Genomic DNA, 26,042 nt, shown 5'->3' with positions numbered 1-26,042 from the left:
ACGTGTAAACTGCAACATGTTTTCCTCTGAAGATGCTGGTTTGAAATCCAGCGAAATATAAGGCAGTTAATAAGTATCCTTTTATAAATTAGTTTTGTAGTGTCGTTAAAATAAGTTATGAAATATAAATATGTTATGTAAGTTATGAAATATAAATTATGAAAGTATAACACCTAAGCTTGTCAACTAGAAGGTAGAAACTACTCTGGGTAGTGATCCTTTCCATAATGCATAGCAAAATACATTTCCAAAAAGAAGCGTGCTTTGTATTACAGGTAACCTTCATATAACACGGATGTTAGATTCCAGAAAAATGCCTCGTTATATAAATTGCGTTATACGAGACTCAGATCACATAGAAAAAGTAGGTTTAGGTTCGAAATCTTTTTTTTTTTTTTTTAAGATTATATAAACAATGACCCAACACAATTATATTTTGTTAAGAAGTAAGTTAAGTTAATAAAACATATAAACTATGAAACAAATACATAGTAAAAAATTATAAATTCTACATAAACTTCATTGCACATAATACATAAATGTTTTAGGTAAAAAAATAAATTGTATATTTTAATCATCATCACTCTTCAAAACTAACATTTTGTAGATGTTCTTTATTTATGAGTGGCCGGATGTCATCACCACTTGAAATCTCTTGGACATCATTAGTATAATCCAACATTGCATACTTCGGCTGGTTTAGTTATGAAGTCCATTTTAAGACCTTACTTACCACTATGCTGCAATTTTTTATTAAGTTCATAATATGGAGCTAAACAAATATCCAATTGTCTCGTGAATTTTCCAAAGCACTCCATTGAAGGATTATCATGCATAAAATAACTTCCTAACTTTCTTGCCAAGTCTAGTCCTTCTGCTAATTTCTTTAAACTGAATTATTTAACGGATTCATCACAGTCAGAATCTTCGACAGAACTTTCCCCACCATGTGGTTCGATGTCATCTATTAATTGTACCAGTTCCTCCTCATTTAAATCTATTTCCCCACCAATTAATTCACTATTGAAGAAATTGGAGCACTTATGAAGACGTTCGCGAAGGGTGAGTCTCATGTGCTGATCGAAACCGAATGTATCTTCAGTCATGTTCAGTTGTTATCTTGGCAGTTTACAGTGGGTGGGTTTATCCCTATTAACAAACGTGTATATCGCAAAAGCGCTCTAAGTGGCCATTACTATAAAAAAAAAATTTTGTTACATAAAAAAAGCATTACATATTGTATGTAACTCACCAAAAAATAAAGTCCTCAGCTTGAGATTAACACACATATGATTTTTAATGTGCTTACCTGGCAGAAAATGAAGACAGTTTTCAACAATAAATACTTTATAGGTAAAATACATGCATGCTGAAGAGTATTTCCCCTAATATAGATTCGCTGCTTATAACTACATGCGCAATACTGGCAGATGCAAATTTAACGAAGATAAAATTTTATTTTTAAGTCACGTGTTGAAAAATATATGAAAAGATAAATGGTTACTACAGTTTGCAGACCATCCTATATCGAAACCGTGTTGTATAAATACTGTGTTCAACAAGGGTTACTACAATTTGTAGACCGTGTTATATCAAAACGGCATTGTATAAGTACGGCTTTATGCAAGGGTTACCTGTACAATAAGAATGGATGAAGTCACTAGTCATGAATTGATGTTCATACTTTGTTTATGCATGAATAAAGGATTAGAATAAAAATAAAAATATAGCTTCTTGTCTAGTATAATTTATATTGTTAATTAATTTTAATTTTTTTTATATTTTTGAAAATAACCAAATTTAAGTTAATTGATAATTGCACTTTAACCATTGAAATTGGCTTAATTTAAGTTTGAGTTATATGTTTGGATTAATTATTTTTTCTTCTTTTTCAGCTATTGGAAGATTATGTGAAAAGTGTAAGTATATATTAATTACTTATCAAATACTAAAGAATTTAAAAATTATGTGTTAATGTATAATATTTAGTAAGATAGCGACATATATATGTGTGTGTGTGGATGGGTGGTCTGAAATGTTCTCGGCCTCGACCATAGATGGCAACACCTGGCAAGATTTTTTTTTTCTGAGTTAGTACATATGTCATAAGCATCTACGTGAAGTTGCAAGTCATTATATCAAGTAGTTTGTTTTATACAGCTGTGTGAAACAAAAGTGTTGTCTATCCCTTGAAATGGATAAAATTGAGCATCGTGCAGTTATAAAATTCTTTGTAAAAGAAGGTTTAATGCCAAAAGAAATTTATTCAAAGTTCATAAAGTTTATGGGCACTTTTCTCCTTCGTTTTCGACAATTAAGAAATGGGCTGCCGAGTTTAAACGTGGCCCTAACAGCGTTGAAGATAATCCACGTGAAGAACATCCAACAGTAACAACACCAGAAATCATTGATTGAGTGCACGATATGGTATTGGATGACCATAGAGTCAAAGTGCTTGAAATTGCTGAGACTATAAGCCTTTCAAAAGAACATGTAGGATATACTGCATGAAGTATATCCTACATATTATACTTGCATGATGAATTGCAAATGAAAAAGATTTGCACAAGATGGGTGCTGTGCTTGCTCACAGCAGATCAAAAACCCACTCACGTGAAAACCTCTGTACAGTGCTTGGAGTGTTTTAACAAGAATAAAACTGATTTTGTTGTTGATTTATTACTATGGATGAAACCTGGATTCACCATTACACACCAGAATCCAAACAGCAGTCAAAACAGTGGACAGAAGCCAGTTGTTCAGTGCCAAAGAAGAGACAAAGTCTGTTCCATCAGCAGGAAAGGTCATGACATCAGTGTTTTGGGATGCTAAAGGCATTTTGTTTATTAATTAGAGTTCAACCACATAAGCGAGAGCTGTCATTGGCAGACTGCCAAGAAGAGTCAATTCATGTTGAAGGAGAGAAAGAAATAAGGCGATGTACGAATTGGTCACCAACACGAAATCACGTGCTTTATACGTAACATTTTCCAACTGTTATACAAGCAAAATAGTTACCACTTTAAAAACTGCAATGATCATAAAAGAGAAGTTAATTTTCTGATTGTAATAATAAACACTCATCATACAATACGAATTGATTACCTTATTATCGGAATGGATTCTCCTTTTTTTTTTAAATGCACAGAAGTGTTCAAGGGTCTTGTATCTGTGGGAGTACTATATCTTGAAAAAGGTAAAACAATAACCAGGGAATATTATTCTGATCTTTTAACCAGACTACACGAAAAAAATTCATGAGAAAAGACCCAGTTTGCAGAAGAAAAAAATCATCTTTCATAATTTTCGCAATGGGAAAATTAAGGGATCTGCACTGTGAATTGTTGGAATATCCACTCTATTCCCCAGATTTGGCTCGATCTATCTTCTATCTCTTCCTGAAATTAAACTCTTCTCGCTGGTCAGAGGTTTTTTTTTAATCAAAAGGCGATTGCAACTGTAGAGGGATATTTTGCAAATCTTACTGAGAACCACTACAGGAACAGGATAATGGTGCTGGAGCACTGCTGGTATTAGTCTTAAGACAGATTATGTTGAAAAATAAAAGTAATTTTGAAATTATAAATTCGTTTTTTCATTGAAAAAGGCGGAGCACTTTTCAGACCACCCTCGTGTGTGTGTATATATATATATATATATATATATATATCCGGGATGCTTAAGGGTCAAAGCTGTATAACTGAGAGGAGACCTCCACATGGAATTTAAAGGAGTGCGGACAACCGACCAGGGATTCTAACCTAATGTCCAATCCTCACCTTCTCGTGGTGCACACTGTTGGGTATCTACCTCGATACTGAATGAACGAGGATGGGCTGGCAATTTGGGATTTAGCCAACCAAATTGTTTGCTTATTGGCTTAAACCAAAATTCAAAATGATGGTACGACGTGACAAAATTTCATGCCAGCTACGACGTCACCCGGTTAAACAAGGCCCCCATTGTTTTTGCCAGGGAACCAGGGCGAACAGCAAAAAGTCAGCTACTGGAACAAATCTGAAAACACACCCCAACTCAACATCACCAGAGTTAAAGATCAGTACTATCAACATAAGAAGCCTGAATGGCAAAGAAATGGAGCTAGCTGAGGAATTAGATAAGTACCAGCTCGACATAATAGGGGTGAATGAAACAAAAAAAGACAAACTAGTGAGATCTTTCTGAGCAATAAATACAAAATGTTATATTCAAACAATGACAAGGAAAAGAGGGAGTAGCCATAGTATTCAACACTAAATACGAGACTAATCTTCTTGAATGGTAGGCAGTCTCAAGTAGAGTGATGTGGGCAAATATTAGAATGGGGAACTGGACAATGAGACTTATTTGTGCCTATGGTCCCACAGAAGGTTCTATTAAGGTAGAAGTGGAGGAATATTTTGAGGCTCTAGAGAAAGCTACTGACACAATCAAAAAGGAAAAGGATCTAAATAGCAGAGTAGGAAATGATTGTCAGACATACAAAAATATTTGGGAAAATTTGGAGAAAAGAGCAAAGCTAATAATAAGGGCAAATACCTGTTGGACTTCTGCTCAGGACATGGGTTGGTTATTACTAACACCATGTTCCAACATAAAAATGTGCACAAATTCACATGGAGAGAAGACGCAAGGAATAAGAAAACTCTCATTGACTATGTTATTGTTGATGGTGATGTTTTCTTCTTGGTGCAGGACACCAGAATGTACAGTGGATTTGAAATTGATCACTATTTAGTCAGGATAAAATTGAATTTCATATTGAAAAGAATAACATGTAAGAAAGTTTTAAAGCAAATAAAAGTTGAGCAGCTCTCAGATGTGAACTGTAGACTAAAATACACAAAGATTATTGAAGAAAAAATGAAAGAGTTTGAGAACTGGAATAATCAAACCTTGGAAATTCAGTGGCAAACTCTGAAGAAAACATTGATTGATTCTGCCAGAGAGGCATGTGGTGAGGTTGTCTGCAAGGATAAAAAAATCAGAATTCCCTGGTGGACACAGGAAGTTAAAGAGGCAGTGAAGGGAAAGAAGAAAGCATATCAAAAGTTTCTAGCAAATAAGTCAGCTTGTGCTCTTAGAGAATACAGAGACAAATGTAACTAAGTGAAACACTACTTAAAACTAGCTAAACAAAAGTAATGGGAGGACTTTGGCAAGAACATAGAAAATAAATATCAAGAAGGTGGTAAGATATTCTGGAGGTTGTTGAAGAAGCTTAGAAATGGAGGACACAGCTGTAAAAGGAGATGGTGGAGATAATGTGATTATATTAAACTGAAGTTTTACTCTAACATGGCAGTTGTTTTCATAATTTTTTATATGACATGAAAACAGGAGAAAAAGATATCCATTAAATATTGAGTAATTACTTCGAAAAATTGCTAAATGAAACAAGCAGTGATGGCACAGTGGTAAAAAACACTCCACAGGCATATATTCGGGAATACATATCCATACTTGAAGTAGAAAAAGCCATCAAAGGCTTGAAATGTGGAAAGGCAGCAGGAGTAGATGATATTCTACCAGAAATGCTGAAGTAGGGTGGTATAAAAGTCTTACAGTGGCTGCACTGCATAGTTCAGAAAGCCTAGACAGAGGAACGAATTCCTGATCATTGGAGTAGAGCTCTCATAGTACCCACATATAAAAAGGGAAATAACACTGAATGTGAGAATTATTTCCCTACTGAGTGTTCCTGGCAAGATCTATGCAAGTATACTTGAGAAACGGTTGGGAAGAATTGTGGAAGAAAAGCTGGGTGAAGAACAAGCTGGATTCATGCCAAATAGAGGCTGTCAGAATCAGATCTTCACTTTACGACAAATAGTCAAGAAAGCATGGGAATATAACAAAGATCTGTAATTAAGTTTTGATGATTTCGAAAAGGCATATGACAAGGTACCAAGAGAGAAGCTATTCAATATGCTACAGTTATATGGTGTCAATGGGGCATTATATCAAGCAATACTTAGTCTTTATTTGAGTTGTAAGTCAGCAGTTAGAATTGAAGGAAGTACAGGAAGATGGTTTAATGTTAAATCTGGTGTGAGACAATGATGTACATTATCCCCTCTGTTATTCATTATCTAAATGGATCAGATTATGAAGGAAAGTGGTATTAAACATGATATCATTGGAGATGTTAATGTCAGCTCTTTGCTTTATGCAGATGATGTTATACTTCTAAATAAATCTGCTACAAGTCTGCAAGATTCTCTGACTAAATTGAATAGCTGTTGTAATAGATATGGTATGAAGGTCAGCAATAATAAGACAAAGACAATGAAAATAGGCAGAATCATTGAAAATGTCAACTGTGTTGTGAATGGAGAACCTGTGGAACAAGTGAAACATTTCCGCTACTTAGGCACGGTTTTTACTGAAGATGGTAAATTAAATATAGAAATAGACAACAGAATCAGCAAAGCTATTATGGTAGGAAGTCAATTGAATAAATTCATATGGAATAAGAGAGAAATTAGTCGGAACAATTATTAATTGTTCCGACTAATTTAATGTATACAACTAAATTAGCTGTATACAAGACAGTGTTCAAACCAGTTTTAACTTATGAATCTGAGAGCTAGGTCAGAACTAAAACACTTGACCAAAGACTAGAGACTGCAGATATGAGAATCCTGAGAAAGATTATAGTCGTGAACAGATAGCATCAATGGCAATATCATATTAAAAACAAGGATGTTAGGAAAGAACTTGACATTGTCAGCATACAGGAATGCGTTAGCAGAGCTAATCTCAGGTGGTATGGTCACTTAAACAGAATGGGTGAAGAAAGATTAGCAAAACAGGTGTTCTCTGCCAGGTTGGGAGCAAAACGACCCAGAGGAAGACCAAGATATAGGTGGATTGATACGGTACAAAATGCCTTAGACGATAGAAATATAAGATTTGATAATGTTGGATTCTTGACAAGTAACTGACTGATTTGGAGAAAAATTGTAGATAGGAAGTTAGTAATGATGTAATTTTTTTCATGTAGTACTATCATTCCTGTACATCCCTTGAGGGTATATGGCAGGAATTTGATGATTATGATGGTTTACTTTATTAGTATTTTATTTTTATTATTATTATTTTTTAACAGAACCATTTTTATTTATGCACTAACCAGGGATGGATAACCAAATCGAATTTGAATCAGTAAACTGATAAAAATCAATATTTTTCTTAGATTTAAATCAATAATAGATATGTTTAAGCCAAAAAAAAAATTAAAAAAAAGAGCCAATAATTACAATACAAGAAACTATCATTTCCTCTCCTAGGTAAGAATTCGTCACTGATTCTTTTTTGGTGGGAAGGGGTCCTATTTTAAACCATCAAAGAGTAGTGTAGTACCAGAAAAGCAGCATTACATGGCTCATCCCTGTCAAACTATGCAACTGATCGCTTTATCTATCTCCTGTGTGGGTACTTTCACAATTATGCCCTGTTTATGTTTCAAACCCCAACCTCCCCCATCTGAAGTTTGTTACTCTAACCAGCACAGTTAGTGAAATTTTGAGCTGTGAGTAAAATAATAGTTTATTGAAACAAACCGAAGAAACTTAAATGTAATTGTCTTAGACAAGAGTCACATCTAATTGGATGTTAACAAGCCGGTTTAGTACCACAGCTATTTTATTTCAAATGAAAATAGAAAATCAGTTCATAATAGATATCAAATAATATATGAATAAAAAAAAAAAAAACAATTAATATGGAAAACTGAAATCAAAATTTCCAAAGTCCTTTCACTTTAATTGAATGGAATGTACTGAATGCATCCTCGCATATAAGTTTATTTTATGTGTGTGTGTATTTATTTATTTATTTATTTTTAGGTGATGGAAAGTGTGTAATCTGTGATTCATATGTCAGGCCTTGCACACTTGTGCGGATTTGCGATGAGTGTAACTATGGCTCGTATCAAGGTCGGTGTGTAATATGTGGGGGACCTGGGGTATCAGATGCCTATTATTGTAAGGAATGCACTATTCAGGAAAAGGATGTAAGTTTAGTTTTTTCTTCATTATGTTATTGGCAAAGTTTTCTACTGTCATATAATAAGTAGAAAATCTCAACAAAAATTTGCAGAGTAACTGATAAATTTCATTTTGGTATACTCTTCTTCCACCAGAAGAGTATATCCACTGTGTTGTATATAAACTGATTCTTTGAAATGTTTCCAAAGTAAAATCACTATGGAAATGCATTGATTGGAAAGAATGAGAAAATTTTTATTAGAAACTAATAGTACTTTTTTGATTTTTGTGGTATTGTGACTCATCATGACCATTATAGCACCTGCCATCTCTTAGCTTAAACTGATTTAATGCCAGTGCACTCCTCTGCATTTATTTTCTTCATCTTCCCAATAATCCATGCAAAAAATGCCTTCTTATTTTCTTGCTCATAATATATATACATACATCTGGCACTTATCTGTTATGACATTTGCCAAAATTAGCCATGTGTTAATTAAATGAAAACTAAGAGGCTGGAAGGTTGGCTTTTCGGTGGATGACAATGCAATAGCACAGTTAGTGTAACAGTGGTGGATGCTCTGTTAATCAGATTATTGCTTTAGCAAGAGAAGAGACCAGGAGACACAATTGCCATTTGGACAAGATGCAAGTTTCCTGCTTAAAACTCTTTCAGTCAAGCATACCATAACTGATGAGGGTCAGTTATGGTATGTTTGATTCTTCACTTCAAGAATTGTTTGCTGCAACTTTTGGAGAGCAGGGCTTGATCAGGAATGTAGATTGGAATAGTGAATAAATGTTTCCATACCAGTGAAGATTTCAATGACATGGTCATTACATATGGTTGTATTTGAAACTGTATCCCAATCAAGGGAATGAGGCACAGAAATTGCAATAACATTGTCACTGTCAACCTCTGTTATACAGATCTTGTTATAATAAACCTTTTTGATGAATTTCTGCATGTTTCATTAGCAGTCAGTTCATCTCAACTTATACATATTTTCATAACTCAATTTGAACAGTCTCTTACATCTAAATGCAGCAAATCATATATACCTTTGTCTTCACATTTAGGCTTCTAATATTTATTTTGCTAATCTCTCATTTTGTATAAGTAACAGTAACATCTCAGATTTACTCTGCTTTTATGTTCTTGGATATGAACAATCTGAAAATTTTTGCCCTGCTAGTCTCAAATATAGGATATCCAGTTTTTTTTATTTATTTATTTATTTTTTTTAAATATAATTCTTCTCTTATTCTATATAAATTCAGGTGCTTCCAGCCATACCAACCTTACCTATTTGATTATCCATTTGCATTTGAGCAAATTGCATAAGAAGAAAAAAAAAATTCCTCTACATAACAATCATCATCATCATCAAATTCCTGCCATGTACCCTCAAGGATGTACAGGATATGATAGTACTACATGAAAAAAATTACATCATTACTAACTTCCTATCTACAATTTTCCTCCAAATCAGTCTGTTAGTTGTCAAGACTCCAACAATTTTGTTGGTCTTCCTCTGGGTCGTTTTGCTGCCAAACTGGCAGAGAACGCTTGTTTTGCTAATCTTTCTTCACCCATTCTGTTTAAATGACCATACCACATGAGATTAGCTCTGCTAACGCATTCCTGGATGTTGACAATGTCAAGTTCTTTCCTAATATCCTCATTTTTAATATGATATTGCCATTGATGCCATCTGTTCACACCTATAATCTTTCTCAGGACACTCATATCTGCGGTCTCTAGTCTTTGGTCAAGTGTTTTACTTCTGACCCAGCTCTCAGATCCATAGGTTAAAACTTGTTTGAACACTGTCTTGTATACAGCTAATTTAGTGTTCCGACTAATTTCTCTCTTATTCCATATGAATTTATTCAATTGACTTCCTACCATACCAGCTTTGCTGATTCTGTTGTCTATTTCTATATTTAATTTACCATCTTCAGTAAAAACCATGCCTAAGTAGCGGAAATATTTCACTTGTTCCACAGGTTCTCCATTCACAACACAGTTGACATTTTCAATGATTCTGCCTATTTTCATTGTCTTTGTCTTTTTATTGCTGACCTTCATACCATATCTATTACAACAGCTATTCAATTTAGTCAGAGAATCTTGCAGACTTGTAGCAGATTTATTTAGAAGTATAACATCATCTGCATAAAGCAAAGAGCTGACATTAACATCTCCAATTTTGATATCATGTTTAATATCACTTTCCATCATAATGTGATCCATATAGATAATGAATAACAGAGAGGATAATGTACATCCGTGTCTCACACCAGATTTAACATTAAACCATCTTCCTGTACTTCCTTCAATTCTAACTGCTGACTTACAACTCAAATAAAGACTAAGTATTGCTTGATATAATGCCCCATTGACACCATATAACTGCAGCGTATTGAATAGCTTCTCTCTTTTGCACCTTGTCATATGCCTTTTCCAAATCGACAACACTTAAGATCTTTATTTTTAATACAGATCTTTGTTATATTCCCATGCTTTCTCGACTATTTGTCGTAAAGTGAACATCTGATCCTGACAGCCTCTATTTGGCCTGAATCCAGCTTGTTCTTCACCAAGCTTTTCTTCCACAATTCTTCTCAACCGTTTCTCAAGTATACTTGCATAGATCTTGCCAGGAACACTCAGTAGGGAAATACCTCTGTAATTCTCACATTCAGTTTTATTTCCCTTTTTATATATGGGTACTATGAGAGCTCTACTCCAATCATCAGGAATTCGTCCCTCTGTCCAGGCTTTCTGAACTATGCAGTGCAGCCACTGTAAGACTCTTATACCACCATACTTCAGCATTTCTGGTCGAATATCATCTAGTCCTGCTGCCTTGCCACATTTCAAGATTTTGATGGCTTTTTCTACTTCAAGTATGGATATGTATTCCTGCATGCCTGGTCAGTGATTTTTACCACTGTGTTGTCATCACTGCTTGTTTCATTTAGCAGTTTTTCAAAGTAATTACTCCATACTTCAAGGATATCTTTTTCTCCCGTTTTCATGTCACCTTTATCATCTCTAACTCCTTTTATAGCACTCTTTCCTCCATTCCTAAGCTTCTTCAACAACCTCCAGAATCCTTCTTGATATTTATTTTCTATGTTCTTGCCAAAGTCCTCCCATGACTTTTGTTTAGCTATTTTACAAACTGTTTAGTTTTCTTACATTTGTCTCTGTATTCTCTAAGAGCACAAGCTGACTTCTTTGACAGGAACTTTTGATATGCTTTCTTCTTTTCCTTCACTGCCTCTTTAACTTCCTGTGTCCACCAGGGAGTTCTGATTTTTTTATCCTTGCAGACAACTTCACCACATGCCTCTCTGGCAGAATCAATGTTTTCTTCAGAGTTTGCCACTGAATCTCCAAGGTTTGATTCCTGTTCTCAAACTCTTTCAATTTTTCTCCAATAATCCTTGTGTATTTTAGTCTACAGTTCACATCTGAGACTTTTATTCACTTTAAAACTTTCTTAAATGTTATTCTTTTCAATATAAAATTCAATTTTATCCTGCTGAAGAGTAAATAGTGATCACTTCCAATTTCATATCCTCTGTACACTCTGGCGTCCTGCACCACGGAGAAAACATCATTATCAACAATAACATAGTCAATGAGACTTTTCTTATTCCTTGCCTCTTCTCTCCATGTGAATTTGTGCACATTTTTATGTTGGAACATGGTGTTAGTAATAACCAGTCCATGTCCTGAGCAGAAATCCAATAGATATTTGCTATTATTATTAGCTTTGCTCTTTTCTCCAAATTTTCCCAAAATATTTTTGTATGTCTCTATCATTTCCTACTCTGCTATTTAGATCCCCAACAAGGACCAACTTTTCCTTTTTCATTGTGTCAGTTGCTTTTTCTAAAGTGTCAAAAAATTCCTCCACTTCTACCTTAGTAGAGCCTTCTGTGGGAATATAGGCACAAATAAGTCTCATTTTCCAGTTCCCCATGCTCATATTTGCCCACATTACTCTACTTGAGACTGACTGCCATTCAAGAAGATTAGCCTCGTATTTTGTGTCGAATACTATGGCTACTCCTTCTTTTCGTTGATTGTCATTGCCTGAATATAACATTTTGTATTTATTGCTCAGAAAGATCTCAGTTTTTGTCTTTTTTTGTTTCAGCCACCCCTATTATGTCGATCTGGTACTTATCTAATTCCTCAGCTAGCTCCATTTCTTTGCCATTCAGGCTTTTTATGTTGATAGTACTGATCTTTAACTCTGGTGATGTTGAGTTGGGGTTTGTTTTCAGATTTGTTCCAGTAGCTGACTTTTCGTTGTTCGCCCTGGTTCCCTGGCGAAAACAACGGGAGCCTTGTTTAACCGGCGACGCTCCAGCCGGCATGAAATTTTGTCATGTCGTACCATCATTTTTTATTTTGGTTTAACCAATAAGAATACAATTTGGTCGGCTAAATCCCAAATTGCCAGCCCATCCTCGTTCGTTCAGTAGATGTTATATGGAGGAATTTATCAATGAATCAATATTTCAGTTGTAAAAGGATGCTAGACAGCTGTTGCTTGTGTTATTGTAGGTTTAGCAGAAATGGGGACATGATAGATAGCAGTCTTAACAGCATCGATTGAATTATCTTTGAAAGAGACAATATGGAAACTACCTGTATGACACTGACTAGGGAGAGTCCATGATAAAGGGATCATCAATAGGCAAATAGTCCTCTTTTGAACAACAAGAATTTATAGAGCTCTTAGGTGAATCACCAAAAATATAAGAGCAGTATTCCAGGGTTGAGTGGATGTATACAGTTGGTAGCTAGACATTGAAAAGTAACATCTTGAACAAAAATAAAATAGATGCCATGTTTTTTCAAGATCTGGTATTGACTGTTAAACCGGTTATTATTATAAAATATATGGAGTGGAAGAACTAAGGTCTTTCTTGGAAGAAAAATTATTTTGGAAGCATTAAAGGTCCATATGGTTTAGAGATCAGTGTTTAGGGTGCTGATAGATCTTGAAAGCTTGAAATATTTGAGCACTACAGATTTTGTTGTATGAATAGGAGGAATGGAGAGTGCTGTCAGTACTCAGGATAGGGTTTGAGGTCAGTGAGCTTATTTATGTACAGGGTGATCAAAATTAAAGTATCCCTATTAGAATCAGAGAAAAAATAGTTCCACAATTTACCACCAGAGGATGCTGTATGATGTACCAAATGTAAATGTAATTTTTCCTGTGTGTAAGAAAGAGAAAAGTGTCACGAGCATAAATAGCACACTTTTATTCATTTCCATTTTGCGTTCATGGCTTGTACTCGCAATGTACTGCCCTTCCCACTATGACCAAAGTGTGTTCAATGGCAGAATGCACCTGGTTTGGACTGATGTTGCTCACATGCTGCATTATGCTGCCTTTCATTGGTAACATGTTATCAGGATGATCCCAGTAAACCCTGACTTCAAGAAAATTCCCAGAGCCAGAAGTCACAGGAGGTCAAATCAGGTGAATGAGGTGGCCATGCATTTGAAAATACACAGCTGATCATTCTGGCTTCTGTGAAATGTTGTTGAAGAACCACCTGTATGGATCAACCAATGTGTGGAAGAGCTCTATCCTGCATGAAAATGACTGAATCCATGCACAAACACTGGTGTAGCTGTGGCACAATAAAATTGTTTATCATATTGCAACACCTCTTTGCAGTAACTGAGTAGGTCACAAGACCTGACTGGCGAATGTTTTCAAAGAAGACTGGTCCAATGACAAGCGAAGTATAAATCCTCACCAGATAGTAACTTTAGGTGAATGCAAAGGAATTTGTTGGATTGCATGTGTGTTTTACATAGCTCACAAAATCATCCACACAGTGTCCAACTCTACTCAAGCAAGGAATATTAAAGCGAATGTCAGTCGGCTTTCAAAGTCCTGCAGGCGCAACTCCTGTGTCAGTCAGTGCCATCTTGAAGGGTAGAAATTCAGAATCTTCCATAGAATTTTCGAGACAGTTGTGTAAGGCAAATCAACGTGTTTTGATGCATCAAGTACACTACAGGAACCAATGTTGTTATTCATGGCCTGGTCCACAATGGCAGTAGCAACTTGTTGTGAACTGATTGGTTGTGGCTCTGCGAGGTCTAACTCTCCATCCATCCATTTCACTGGAATTCAGCAGATGCTCGGTAATGTGCCACACCAGTCCTCGCCATGTGGTCCTGTTGTATTATGGTCTAACTCCCAACGATCTCATTCTAAAAAAAAAAGGACTAATCATTCATCACAGTGCACATGGAGATAGTAAAGCCTTTTCGAAGTTTTATGGCAATGAAATTTGCAGAGTGCAGCAACAACATTGCAGGTTTAGGTAGTACAGTTTCAGGTTAGTGCCATTACTGTGGACTGATTGTTTATCATATTTGAAGTGGACAGTGTTTACAACCAGAATGAAGGGGAAAATTCAATGGCCATATTTTTAAAACCCTTCTGGCACCTGCCAAGTTGCGTGATATTCAAATTCCATGCATTTAGTTTTACAATGTCCCTGGTCGCGAATTTTGAACCCCCCCATCAAATATCACTTTCACATGATGCATTTAGATCACTGGGTGGCACTTCACAAGGCAAGGCAATAAACAAGGATACTTTAATTTGATTACCCTGTACACAGCCCTTAGGCATTAGTAGAAAATCTGAAGAGAACACCCTCCACTCTTATATGCTGTGAATTACCCAAGAGAAAACTGGCAATTCTGTTACAAGTGATGGGAAGCAGATCATAAAATAGCAATTTGCTGATTCTAAATCCTATCATGTGTCTTGGAAATGTCAAGTGCAACAGCACACATTTCTCAAACTTTGCACAGCACTTGTCCATAGATGTAGAAGAGAGCTGTGAATCTTGACTGGCAAATCCATGTTAGTGATCACTAATTAGTTGAGTTTTTCAAGTGTTAAAATTTGAATATTGATAAGAGACATGTCTTTTTTGAAATTGGGTGTATATGGGCTTGTTTCTGTTCTGTGGGATGGATGCCAGCCATGAATAATAGTGTAGAGATGATAAAGAGAGATTTGTTCAGAGCTAGGGCCGAGCTATGCGGTTGTGCAGATTGTGCACCACACAAGGGTGCTTGAAGATAGGGGTGCCATTTCACCACGGGAAATAATAAAAAAATATATAAATTTTCTCATTCTTGAATTATATCGTTTGAAGTGAAATGTTATCAACATTACCACAGATTTTATTTCACAGAGTAAGCATCGACTCAGCAAAAATTTTATAAATATTTTCGATTGTTTATTATATTTTTAATGGAAATTGTTAGCTTAAGACAGACCGTGAATTCATTCTTACGCTGTGCTTTGCTTAGTACCGTCGACAGGATGTAGCATAGAGGTAGCCTGCCTCACGGCACTGCTTAATAAGGGCACTCATTCAGCCATATTACGGCAACAAGATAAGATATTTTACAAAAATACAGCGTTTAGTTTAGTTTACCAAATAAAAAAGCGCCATTTCCCATTGACAGCTAAATATGTGCTTATTATATTTTATTAATAAAAAAATTATAGTCATACATACTAAAACTAAACATTTTAGAACCTGCTTATTAGATACTTAAGGAAACAACCCATAAAGTATCATACGATGTGAATTTCATAAACTTTTATAGTCTATATATAAATATATATATATTAAATTATATTATGCATGAATTCTCCTACTCAAATTGCGAGTCTCTATCGCCCCGAATTTCACATTCGAGCGATAATTCACTCCCTACAGTAAACAATACGCTATCCCCAACAGTCATTATACTGCAGAAACATGAAAACCAGTTAGTTTTATCGTGTCACTGGATAAGGTTCACAGACATCACTTGCAGACTGTGTAATATATTTCTCAACAAATAGTGCAATTACAAACAACTGGGAATATAAACACTAACTAATAAATCACATCTTCCCTCCAACAGAAACTGCTATATACAGCAGGTGCAACATATGATTTTGCTTGACACTACCCTGTCATGAATATGTTAAAACTAAGAAATATATAGTGATTGCATTTCAGATATTATGGAAATCGGTTTAAGAGAATTAGCATTTCAATTCAATTGTCATCTTGTTTTGTTTGGGTTGCGTGATCTTTTGTTAATACTGCATATGCACATCTTAATAGTGTTGTGACTTATTCTTCTTTTTCTATTCTATTAACTTTCTTATACTTTATATCCAACCTGCTGCGCCATTTATGTTGTGTCCCAATTTACTACTTTTACTCTATCTAGTAATTTCCTCTTATCTATGTTCTTCTATTATCTACGCACGAGATATCACCAAAAAATTTACTAATATCTAAGTTATTTCTCCCCTTAGTACCCCTAATATTTGTATTTATACTGTGCCTTTTGGGATATTTAGTTTGAGATATTACATACAAAAACAAGGAGAAAGAACTAAAATATGTCAGAAAGTGTAACTATATTGCAGTCGTGACACTTTATCTCGTTTCTTAACATTAATTTCCCGTGTGATTAGGTTCATATTTTTTTAGTGGTGCATTGGACAGCCATTTCAGACAACTCTTTTATCATTGAACAAAGGTTTATTAAATTCCCTAACATGGTACAACTCAATTTTGTGATTACTCAATTTAATGCTAAACTAAACACTTACAAACTAACATTAGCTTATTACAAGTAATTAGGCTATGATCCTACACTGAGTATTATGATCATGCCACCATAACAATTTAACACATAAATTCATTTGACATGGACAAATAAGATTAATTCACACTATTTAACTATTCACTTAAGTAGATTAACTAAACCATTTACTGCACTAACACACAACTAGTATTACGATCATGCCGCCATACACATTCAACACGTAAATTCATTTGACATGGACAAATAAGATTAATTCACACTATTTAACTATTCAAACTTAAGTAGATTAACTTAACCCTTTTCTGCACTAACACACAACTCTGACATTTTAACATTCCAATACATTACAATAGACATGCAAATTCTCAGGACACTTAATTTTTCACATAACATTAACACTAGCCAGCTTACTTTTAATATATTCTATCAGATACTAAAGTATTAGAATAATGATACTTATCACAGACAAATTTCAGTTAACATTAGATATATTTTACAGTACCTTTCTTTCTTGGGTTTTTCATATGGACCTTTATCTTCTTCTGATCGAACTATCTTGATATAACCTCACCGATAATCTGCTTCTCCTATGTTCTTTTTGGAATTGAACTGGGCTTACGCTGGCTTAACTTTTCGTAATTCCGAACACACTTTGAATTATCTATATATCGGCTGTGCAGCTCACCACGTGGACATCGATTTCTGTACAGCTCTCCATTTTTTGTAGTTGTCACTGAGAACACAAAGAAATATGCTTTCTTTTCCTCGACTTTATGGCATTCTTCGCTTCTTACACAGGAAACACGGAATCTAAATCCCGCTCGCTTTCGTTTCCGTGTTGTGGCGTGGAGACATAACCCCTATCTCGCCACTCAGGAAAACATTGTGAAATCCCTACGAAAGAGCGCACGAAGGGCTCCCTTGGAACAGAATCAAAACCAAAACCAAAAAAAGCCTCATGGGGGAGTTTCCAACCCTTTTATGCCTGTTCTCCTAACGGCACTTTTTCTAACTTCTTTTCTCTGCCCTCTTTTTGTTTTTACTTCACCAACCAATTAGGGTGGCGTTTTTTTGCCAAACATCCTTTGATCGGCGAGCCCGTAACGATGTCTCAATCCGGGAATCAGCCCTGAGCGATAGTCTGTTGTTTTCCTTTTCTAACCTCTAATTTAATCCCCTTTCCAAAAATTTTCTATGAACTTACTTAATAACTTAATCTCTGGCCTCTCACATGCCATCTTTTATGACTAATCCTTTTCTGTCTTATTTATTTAACTCTTCTTATTTAAATCATATCACAATATTAATATATTCTTTCTTTTGTTAGTTAGTTTAACAAAAACCTTTATTTTTTATATATTTTATTGGATGCAAGAATCTCTCTTTTCCCTTTTTTTTTTTTTTTTTTTCAACTATTATCTTTTATGCAGGGTTTTTATTTTATTTATTCTTCATGTTACACCATGATAGCTGAGAAATCTATATTCTCAAGATATCAGGGTGTAACAATAGTTGCTTTTTTCTCTACTGGCCTACAATCGCACACATCTTTCACTTCTCATTAGTAATTGGTCAAGGATTGTTCATTATGTATCTCAAGTCTTAAATTATTGGTAATTTTTGCTTGATATAATGGGAAAGATTACTATTTGGGTAGATAACTTTGATTGCACACAAGGCAACCACTCTTGAGGACAGAAGTGATGGAGAATAGAAGCTTCTTGGTAAGTCATAACCATTTTCAGTTTTTTTTCTGAAAACTTTAGTTTCCGAAAATCCCCACATATATCTCGCACACGATTTTTTAGCTTTAAATTTGGGAAAAAAGTGCGAGTTATAATCGAGTAAATACGGTAATTTTTTTTAGCTTTCAAATTGTTAAGTATGGATCATTGGTTAAAGACTGGATTTATAAAACGCACAAAAGAGAGCAATATACCAGATATAGAAATGAGCAATTTCACTCCTATCATTGATGACAAATTATTTATATTAAGTAAAAATGTATAGTATCTTTATAAATTTTGTTCTATTAAAAATAAATATTTTTTTTTGTTTAAATGTACATCTAAATTCAAATAAAACAGACATTTACAATGAAGTATATTTTTATTTATTATTATTAGTAGTAGTATTATTATTTTGATAAGAGTATTTTGAAAAGGTACTTGGTAATAATAAAAATTAAAGAAGGGGTACACAGATATCTGAAGTTTCAGAAACACTGATCTATCCGAAAATATTTAGTCTGAAACATAGGTGTATGTTACAATATTTGTTTTCTTAAATTCCACTTCGAAATTGGATAGACGAAATAGCATCTATCCAAATACGCACTTACATTTTTTTCTGAGTCATTTCAATTTTGAATATGAAGCATATTGAGTGTACTGTATATTCTGTGTTTAAGTGACTTTGGACAATTTGACTTTGATTTGAATTGTGTACTTATTTTTAGATTTTTGATAGACATAAAATTTTAAAGATAATAGTTTACAAATTATAAACATATTAATCAACTGAGGGACCATAGCTAAAAATCCCGTATATATATGCCGGATAGACTATCGGCGCGTCAGGCTGATGCGGCTCGAATTAAATTAATAAACATAGGATATTTATGAGCTATAAAACCCTTTAGATGATCTTTGTTTACACATACTGCAATTGGCCCTTTCTTGATACTTTTTTTGGTGTATTTTTGCATCATTTCATTTTGTGCGTTACAGTAACAGTGCAGTTGCCTTTTGTTTTATAAAATATATTTATTGTTGTTTAGTAAATTTTTTGTGAATTTGGATTATTATTCACATAAAGTAAGTACATCTATTATATTTTTGCTAAGTTTGAAAATCAGTTAAATTGTTTCATTTTAGTTAATTATTTTATTTTGAAAACAAAAGATTTTTATGTTATTTTGGGTAGACGTCAAGAAAATAAATAATTTTCAATAAGAGATTTATTTATATATTTGTTTTTGTTCTGGTTGGAAGACATTGGGGTTCGGGTCCTTTTACTAATTTCTTTAATAAATAATTTTAATATTCTATAAATTTCTTAATTATTAAACAATTACCAGAATGTAAAAAATATTAAATAAATATCACTGAGAAATCAATTAGTGGCTAATATCTCTACATGTTAATTTTCAAAAAATACCTAAAATGTAAGCATATTTATCATTCAAAACATCTGAAAAATCAAATTCTGTAATAAAAAAGAAATAGTCAGTCTTGGGCTGTTCACCTTAAAAATAATAGTCGGTTAAGGGGTTAAAAAATAAGTTTAAGGGAAAATTTCAGAAATTATTATTTATTTTGGTGGACAACTTTTTAACGCTCTTCTTATTTTAAAGTTTAACCAAGTGTGTTAATCCCTAGATGTTTGGAAAAAAGCCAAAGAAGTTATCTGGTGCAAAAAAAAAGGAAAAGACAATTGCAACGAGTACAACTGGAACATAAATTGGCTGGGTCGCTGAATAAATTTTTAACTTCAGGACCACATAAAAAACGAAGAACAGAAAGTTCTGACGAAGCAAGTACTCCGTGTAGCTCTACTACAGAAAAAGAGAGGATACAAGATAACTATGAAGAAACAAATGTTACATTCGAAAATGAAACTGGCATGACTGGACTGTCTACAGAAGGTGCAGCAGAAGAAGTATTGGATTCCGATTCAGCGAAACACGAAACTTTAAATTTTAATGTTAATGATCCAGGTACTTGGCCGAATCGTATAACTACCAAAGTTAGAGATGGTTTAGTTGAGCATTGCCCGTGTCAAGTAGTTAATAAAGAATTTCCCAAAGATGAATCTGGCTTCAAGTTTTCCGATTCATACTATTTTATTGAACTTTAGCAAATGGAGAAAATCTTTTACGAAGTTATTTAGTTTATTCAGAATCGCGAAATTCGGTTTGCTGTTATTATTGCAAAATATTCATCATCATCATCAGCAAATTCCTGCCATGTACCCTCAAGGGGTGTACAGGATATGACAATACAACATGAAAAAATTTCATTACTAACTTCCTATCTACAATTTTCCTCCAAATCAATCTGTTACTTGTCGAGACTCCAACATTTTCAGATCTTATATTTCTATCGTCTAAGGCACTTTGTACCGTATCAATCCACCTATATCTTGGTCTTCCTCTGGGTCGTTTTCCTGCCAACCTGGCAGAGAGCACTTGTTTTGCTAATCTTTCCTCTCCCATTCTATTTAAGTGACCATACCACCTGAGATTAGCTCTGCTAACGCATTCCTGGATGCTGACAATGTCAAGTTCTTTCCTAATATCCTCATTTTTAATATGATATTGCCATTGATGCCATCTATTCACGCCTCTAATCTTTCTCAGGACTCATATCTGCGGTCTCTAGTCTTTGGTCAAGTGTTTTACTTCTGACCCAGCTCTCAGATCCATAAGTTAAAACTGGTTTGAACACTGTCTTGTATACAGCTAATTTAGTGTTCCGACTAATTTCTCTTATTCCATATGAATTTATTCAATTGACTTCCCACCATACCAGCTTTGCTGATTCTGTTGTCTATTTCTATATTTAATTTACCATCTTCAGTAAAAATCGTGCCTAAGTAGCTGAAATGTTTTACTTGTTCCACAGGTTTGACATTCACAACACAGTTGACATTTTCAGTGATTCTGCCTATTTTCATTGTCTTTGTCTTTTTATTGCTGACCTTCATACCATATCTATTACAACAGCTATTCAATTTAGTCAGAGAATCTTGCAGACTTGTAGCGGATTTATTTAGAAGTATAACATCATCTGCATAAAGCAAAGAGCTGACATTAACATCTCCAATTTTGATATCAGGTTTAAGACCACTTTCCTTCATAATGTGATCCACATAGATAATGAATAACAGAGGGGATAATGTACATCCTTGTCTCACACCAGATTTAACATTAAACCATCTTCCTGTACTTCCTTCAATTCTAACTGCTGACTTACAACTCAAATAAAGACTAAGTATTGCTTGATATAATGCCCCATTGACACCATATAACTGCAGCGTATTGAATAGCTTCTCTCTTGGCACCTTGTCATATGCCTTTTCCAAATCGACAAAACTTAAATACAGATCTTTGTTATATTCCCATGCTTTCTCGACTATTTGTCGTAAAGTGAAGATCTGATCCTGACAGCCTCTATTTGGCCTGAATCCAGCTTGTTCTTCACCAAGCTTTTCTTCCACAATTCTTCTCAACCGTTTCTCAAGTATACTTGCATAGATCTTGCCAGGAACACTCAGTAGGGAAATACCTCTGTAATTCTCACATTCAGTTTTATTTCCCTTTTTATATATGGGTACTATGAGAGCTCTTCTACTCCAATCATCGGGAATTTGTCCCTCTGTCCAGGCTTTCTGAACTATGCAGTGCAGCCTCTGTAAGACTTTTATACCACCATACTTCAGCATTTCTGGTCGAATATCATCTACTCCTGCTGCCTTTCCACATTTCAAGCCTTTGATGGCTTTTTCTACTTCAAGTATAGATATGTATTCCTGACTGCATGTCTGGTCAGTGTTTTTTACCACTGTGCTGTCATCACTGCTTGTTTCATTTAGCAGTTTTTCAAAGTAATTACTCCATACTTCAAGGATATCTTTTTCTCCCGTTTTCATGTCACCTTTATCATCTCTAATTCCTTTTACAGCACTCTTTCCTCCATTCTTAAGCTTCTTCAACAACCGCTAGAATATTTTACCACCTTCTTGATATTTATTTTCTATATTCTTGCCAAAGTCTTCCCATGACTTTTGTTTAGCTAGTTTTACACACTGTTTAGCTTTCTTACATTTGTCTCTGTATTCTGTAAGAGTAAAAGCTGACTTATTTGCCAGGAACTTTTGATATGCTTTCTTCTTTTCCTTCACTGCCTCTTTAACTTCCTGTGTCCACCAGGGAGTTCTGATTTTTTTATCCTTGCACACAACCTAACCACATGCCTCTCTGGCAGAATCAATCGATGTTTTCTTCAGTTTGCCACTGAATCTCCAAGGTTTGATTCCTGTTCTCAAACTCTTTCATTTTCTTTTCAATAATCTTTCTGTATTTTAGTCTACAGTTCACATCTGAGAGCTGCTCAACTTTTATTCGCCTTAATACTTTCTTACATGTTATTCTTTTCAATATGAAATTCGATTTTATCCTGCTCAAGACTAAATAGTGATCACTTCCAATTTCAAATCCTCTGTACACTCTGGTGTCCTGCACCGGGGCGAAAACATTACTATCAACAATAACATAGTCAATGAGACTTTTCTTATTCCTAGCCTCTTCTCTCCATGTGAATTTTTGCACATTTTTATGTTGGAACATTGGTAGTCAAAATTTCCAACTTACTAACGAATACGGTTGTAACAATTGGCAACATTTGAGTTATACACAAGATAAGTTCCGCGCACATTAAAAACTGTTCAAAATACAGCGAACTTAAAATGTCGTTGATTAAGAAATGCATTATTGATTGCACACAACAAAGATTATACAAAACCGAGAAAAAATATTGGCAATCTGTTATAGAATGGTTAATCTACATAATATAATATGTATCAAGACAATGTATAGCTTTTAGAGTTTTTCACAAAAACTGTTTGAGAATGATAACGGCAATTTTTTAAAGTTAGTAGAAACTGTCGCTAAATTAGATTCGATAATGGCAGAACACTTGAATCGCATCCAAACATCACAAAAAAGGAATATTGCTCATTATTTAGGTGATAAAATACAAACTGAAATCATCCATATAATTTCTGAAGCTATAAAACAAAAATTTTTGAAATGGTTAAAGAGGCGAAATATTATTCATTAATTCTTTACACTTCTCCGGATATAAGTTACACAGAACAATTATCTATTGTTATTAGATTTGTTAATCAAAATAAAGATACAAATATAGCAGAAATTCATGAACATTTTTTGGGTTTTCAATCTGTAGAAGATACCACTGGGAAAGGACTATTTCAATTTATAAAAAAATTATTTAAATGATTGAATATTAACATTTCGGATTTACGTGGCCAAGCTTATGATAATGGTTCAAATATGCTAGGCAAACATAATGGACTGCAGAAAAAAATCCCTGAAATAAATTCGGGAAATTTTTTTATTCCGTGTGCTGCTCATTCATTAAATTTGGTAGTTAATGATGCAGCTGAGATATCCTGTGAAACTAAATTTTTAGGGTGTAATACAGGAATTATATAATTATTTTTCAATATCTGTGAAGTGTTGGGCTATATTAAAATAACATTTGTGTTTTAAATTTGAAACCACTTTCTGCTACTAGGTGGGAAAGTAGAGTAGAAGCAATAAAGCCACTTAAAAATAATATCAGGGAAATTTACCAGGCTCTTTGATATTATGGTAGATGAAACTAGACTAAGGAGATTAAGACATTGGTTATGAAATGAATGAATGAAGAAGATGATTGGAGTACTGTTATCAACAAAATTATGGCTATGATTTAAGGTTGGAGAGGTTATTGATGTATAGTGTGTGCTTAGATCCCTTGGGACTCTAGCATTGCTAGAAAAGTCTGGGAAGAAGGCATCTGCCATAGAATGCAGTTAATGGGCAGAAGAGATAATGTTAGATGGCTTGGAAAGACCTCTGTGCCAGACACAATCAAATGGCTGGAAATATTGAGAATGACCACAGGAGTGTCTCCACTTTTGGATGTCCAGTGTTTGTTAAGGTTAACAAGATGATCTGCTATAGAATGAGAGTGACAGAATTTGTATTGGTGATCCCTGACTCATTGATCTTTGGATAGTGAAGAAGCTAGCCATTAATGACCTTTTCCATGAGAGTATTGAGGTAAATGCAATGGGAGGATAGCTCGATGCCTGACTTATTTTCCTTCCTAGGGACAAGCTGAATAAAGGCTTAATTCCATGCTATTGGGTTGGTTATTTTAGATTTACAGCTAAAGTAACTAAAGCTATGAGGCCAGTGTATTGTATCTTTAAATTATGCATGTTCTTCTGGTTGGTTTGCCTGTTTTGCACAGTGAAAAACCAGATTTAAATTTCTAACTACAAATAAGGACCAACACTGTTGACAAAATCTTTTTATTCTGTTTATAGTTTATTCTGGTAATTACAGAAAAACCTATTATGCAGGTATTTCATTATCTGTATCTAGCATTCCAAAAGTTTAACATACTGTAATATGCTTAATATGTTGCTTTAATGGAAAGAATCTATAGTAGATGTGCAAGGTCATTTTCGTTTTTAATGTTTTCATTTGCTTAATAGCACTTAAATCTAATGCATGTTAACTTATAGTTTGTATATATACAATATTGATCTAAATTCTCTTTCTTACAGAGAGATGGCTGTCCAAAAATCGTGAACTTGGGAAGTTCTAAGACAGATCTATTTTACGAAAGAAAAAAATATGGTTTTAAAAAAAGATGACAGGCACTTCTGTCATCTTTTTTTAAAACTATATGTAAAATATGGTTTTTATAATGTAGCATATGTAAAATATGGTTTTTTGGTGTACATAACTTTCTTATGAATTAATAAAATTTTGTGTTTTTTTTTTGTATACTTTGAGTAATTGCATCCTTTTCCAATTTAAATGAATGTCATTATCATGATTAATAATAATATATGAATGCAAAGTATAGACATTATTACAAAACTAATAATAAAAAAAGTTGTTAATTTGGTTCTTCTGCTAGTATACTATAATGAAAAAATGGCTACAAGATTATAATAAAGGTACTTAGAAATATCACAACCCCTTTAGACATGAGCTGTTATGAAGATTTCTAAGAACAGTTTATTAAATGACAAAAGTGTTTTTCTATTAAGATAATTCTTATAAATATCAAAATTCTTAGCCTCTTTGAAAACATTTTACTGGCATCCATGCCTTATTCATTCTTTAGCAGAACAGCAGTTTTATTATTTACACTACCTACACATACTGGCCACTGAATTCGAAAATTTTATTTTGCATATATGCACGCAACTGCCAATACCAATCGTCTTCAATTCCCTGCACGTAGTTTGATGAGATATGGGTTGTAAACAACCTTCATTAAATGCTTTGATCAATTAAATGCCTGCCTTGTTGGCCAAGTAGTTAGCATACCTGCTCTCCAACCAACAGGTCATGGATTCAAATTGTGCTGCAGGGACAGTGGTCTCACATGCTGCAGGCATGTGAGACCACTGTCCCACTTATTGGAAGTCCGAAGTGGTTCAAAAAGTTCAGTGTTTGGTCTCTATGGGAGGGTTTCTAGACTAAGTAAAAATAAATAAAAAAATTACAAAAAATCTATTTTCTCCATTTTTATAAAATTTATAAAAATGGAGAAAAA

At 34.2% G+C, this 26,042-nt stretch overlaps 1 protein-coding gene across 1 annotated transcript in view; it reads left to right on the top strand.

Moving 5' to 3' along the window:
- Positions 1 to 25,261, top strand: part of Phf5a (PHD finger protein 5a) — a 33,636-nt gene extending 8,375 nt beyond the window's left edge. The window contains exons 2-4 of the mRNA XM_090396149.1: positions 1,896 to 1,919; positions 7,851 to 8,017; positions 25,039 to 25,261. Of these exons, the coding sequence (XP_090252275.1) occupies positions 1,896 to 1,919; positions 7,851 to 8,017; positions 25,039 to 25,128 (281 nt within the window). The 3' untranslated portion in view covers positions 25,129 to 25,261. The remainder of the gene's footprint in view (positions 1 to 1,895; positions 1,920 to 7,850; positions 8,018 to 25,038) is intronic.
- The last annotated feature ends 781 nt before the right edge of the window (positions 25,262 to 26,042 follow it).

Source organism: Typopeltis vanoorti, chromosome 7 (assembly GCF_054136105.1).
Source record: "Typopeltis vanoorti isolate ZY-2024b chromosome 7, IOZ_Tvanoo_1.0, whole genome shotgun sequence".
Taxonomy (NCBI): Eukaryota; Metazoa; Arthropoda; class Arachnida; order Uropygi; family Thelyphonidae; genus Typopeltis; species Typopeltis vanoorti.
Note: the sequence above shows the minus strand (reverse complement) of the source record. Positions and strands in the feature narration are given on the sequence as shown.